The sequence below is a fragment of the Molothrus ater genome, unplaced genomic scaffold (genome assembly GCF_012460135.2).
Source record: "Molothrus ater isolate BHLD 08-10-18 breed brown headed cowbird unplaced genomic scaffold, BPBGC_Mater_1.1 matUn_MA100, whole genome shotgun sequence".
In the NCBI taxonomy this organism is placed as follows: domain Eukaryota; kingdom Metazoa; phylum Chordata; class Aves; order Passeriformes; family Icteridae; genus Molothrus; species Molothrus ater.
In genome coordinates, this window is record NW_023416561.1 from 1 (window position 1) to 2,756 (window position 2,756).

Consider the following 2,756-nt stretch of genomic DNA (forward strand, 5'->3'; position numbering starts at 1 on the left):
GGGGTCATAATGAGTGAATGGGGCGCGACAACGTAAGCGCAGCGCTGCGATTGGCTGTCCGGCGCGAGGGCGGGACGAAACGGCAATGCGAGGTTGCCATTGGCCGAGTTGAGCGGAAGAGGCGAGGCGAAGTGGCGGGGCAAGATGGCGGCGCTGTGGCGGGCGCTGCGGGCGCTGCGGGCGCTGCCCGCCGGGGCTCGGGGCCGCTCGGCGGGGTCGCCCGGGGCCGTGGCGCTGCCGCGGCCGCTCGGGGCCGACGCGCACGAGGAGGAGCCGATGTTGGTGGCGCAGAGGAAGGTGAGCGGCCAAGGGCAAAGCGGGAGGGGCGGGGCGGGTTTGTGTGGGGATTGTGGGTGGGCGTGTTCTGATGAGGGGGCGCGGCTTCGTGGCGGGGCCACTCTTGGGTGGGGTTTAATGTACATGACTGGAAAGGGGCGTGACTTAATTGGAATGGGCGTGGTGTAAAGGTTGTGGGCGGGGCTTGGGGAGTTTTGAGGGCATCGGGAAAGGGGCGCGGTTTTGTGGGCGGGCGTAATGTGGGCGGGGCTTTACCCTGCTCAGGTGAGTGTGTGCCTGCAAAGGGGCGTGGCCTGGAGGGGGCGTGACCTGGGCTGAAATAGGACTGGGGACACACCTGGGGACCGCGGGTGTGGTTCAGGGAAGGGCGTGGCCAGGAAAGGGCGTGGCCAATGCTGGGATTGAGGACGAGGACACACCTGGGGTTGGGGCTCAGGTGGCTCCTTTGGCTCAGTGCTCCTGAGGAGGGGCTGGGGCACACCTGGGGGCCTGGAGGAGAGGCCGGGATACACCTGGGGGTACCTGGGCAGGGGCAGGGGATTCACATGACCCTCCCCACACAGAACCCCGACTATCACGGCTTCTCGGCCGACCCCGAGGCCGACGTGCTGAACATGCGCGCCGCCTTCCTGGCCGGCATCTCCATCGCCATCGTCCTGGGCTCCGTCTTCGTCCATTACCTGCCCGACTACGGGTCCGTGATCGGGGGGAGGGGGGGGTCTCACCTGGGAACCTCCCACGGTGAAGGGGGGAGGGGGAGAGCCCCAAGGGGAGCTTGTATTTGAGAGTTGCTCCATAGCTTCCTACATTTTTGGGGGTTTTAGGGTTTTTTGGGGGAGTCTGTGAGTGTTGTAGGGTCTCCTGAGAGTTCTACAGGAGCTTCCAAGGGAATTGGGGGCCAACAAGACCCCTTGTACAGCCGACAGGGATTTCTAATAATTCTCTGGGGGGTTTCGGGGTCTATACGGCCCTTGGCAGCTTTGGGGGTGTCTATAGGAGCCCATGGGGGATCCAGGAGAAGATTTAGGGGACTACAGAGCCCTGTGGGGGCCTATGGAAGCTGGGGGTGGTTAGGGTGGACTCCTAAATCCTGGACCTCAAAATCTGGGGGGTGTATGGGGACCTATAGGGACACCTGGTCCTTTGAGGAGGGAGGAATTTGGACACCTGGCCGGGGTTTGGGAGTCCCCATGGATCCCCGAGGTGTGGCGCTCACCTGTCCATCCCCTCCCCCCGCAGGCTGCAGCAGTGGGCGCGGCGCGAGGCCGAGATCCTGGTGCGGGAGCGGGAGCGCTGTGGGGAGCCCCTGCTCACCTCCAACTACTACGACCCCAAGCGCCTCCCCCTGCCCCCCCCGGAGTGACCCTCGGACCCTCAGCCGCTACCCCGGAGTGACCCCGGACCCCGGTGTTGGTTTGTGAATAAAGTTCTGGGTCCCCCCCCCGACTCCTGTGCCTTTTATTTTGGGGGAGGAACCAGAAACTACATCTCCCAGCGACCCCTGCGGGTCCATGACGTCACAAGACAGCGACACCATGCGGAAATGCCGCTCTGGCCCCCGCGGCCTCTCCTGTGTGCTTAAGAGACTGCATCTCCCAGCGCACCTTGCGGCTCTGTGACGTCACCAGACAGCGACACCATGCGGAAATGGCGCCCTGGTCCCCACGGCCCCTCCCATGTTCCCCCATAGCTCCCCACAGCCCCTATGGGGCCCCCCATGGCCCCCTACAGCCACTCAAGCCCCACATAGCCTACGAGTTAGCCCGTCTAGGGCTCTGGAGACCCCCGAGGCTCCCCACGCTCCTCCTGGGCTGCCGCATACCCCCCCTCGGTCCCCTATAGCCCCCTCAGGTTCTCCCCACGCCCCTGCGTGAAGCCCCTTGTGGCTCTGGGGAACCCCCTTAGGCTTCTATAGGTCCTGCGTTACTTCGGAGGCCTTTATTTAAGTTTTTCTATACAGATCTACAAAGTTGTGCAATTCAGGATGACACTACGTAAAGTCTTCCGCCGTTTCCTGTGGGTTCTTTAAGCGCTTCTACGAGGCTCTGATCGGCCCCTATAACCCCCCAAAAAACCCCACTTGGGTCCCTATACCTCCCCAAGGGCCTCTAAAGCTCCCAGACCCCCCCGTACACATCCATAGCCCCCCGCACTCCGCCCTTTCCAGCCCCGTGTCCCCTCTCGGCCGCCGTCTGGGCGGCGCGCGCCGTGCCGTATCACGAGGCCGCGCAAGGGGCGTGGTCTTCCTCATCCGGGGCTCTGCGGCAGGAAAAGAGGCGTGGCCAGCCGGGGCGCGCCCGCCCAATCCTCGCGTCGGGTGAGGCGGGCAGGAAGGGGGGCGGGCGGTGGCGGGAGGAGACAACCAATGAGAGCGCGGTGCCGGGCGCGGCCGACCAATGGGAGAGCGCGGGAGGCGGGGCCTATCGCGCGCAGGGAGGGGGCGGCGGGTGGCAGCGGCC

General features: G+C 65.0%; 1 protein-coding gene across 1 annotated transcript; it reads left to right on the plus strand.

Moving 5' to 3' along the window:
• The first annotated feature begins 133 nt into the window (after positions 1–133).
• NDUFB11 (NADH:ubiquinone oxidoreductase subunit B11) lies at positions 134–1,740 on the plus strand. The gene is made up of 3 exons (XM_036405509.2): positions 134–297; positions 861–991; positions 1,537–1,740. Exons 1-3 carry the CDS (start codon positions 145–147, stop codon positions 1,658–1,660), a joined length of 408 nt encoding a protein of 135 aa, XP_036261402.1. The 5' UTR covers positions 134–144; the 3' UTR covers positions 1,661–1,740.
• Positions 1,741–2,756: the final 1,016 nt, after the last annotated feature.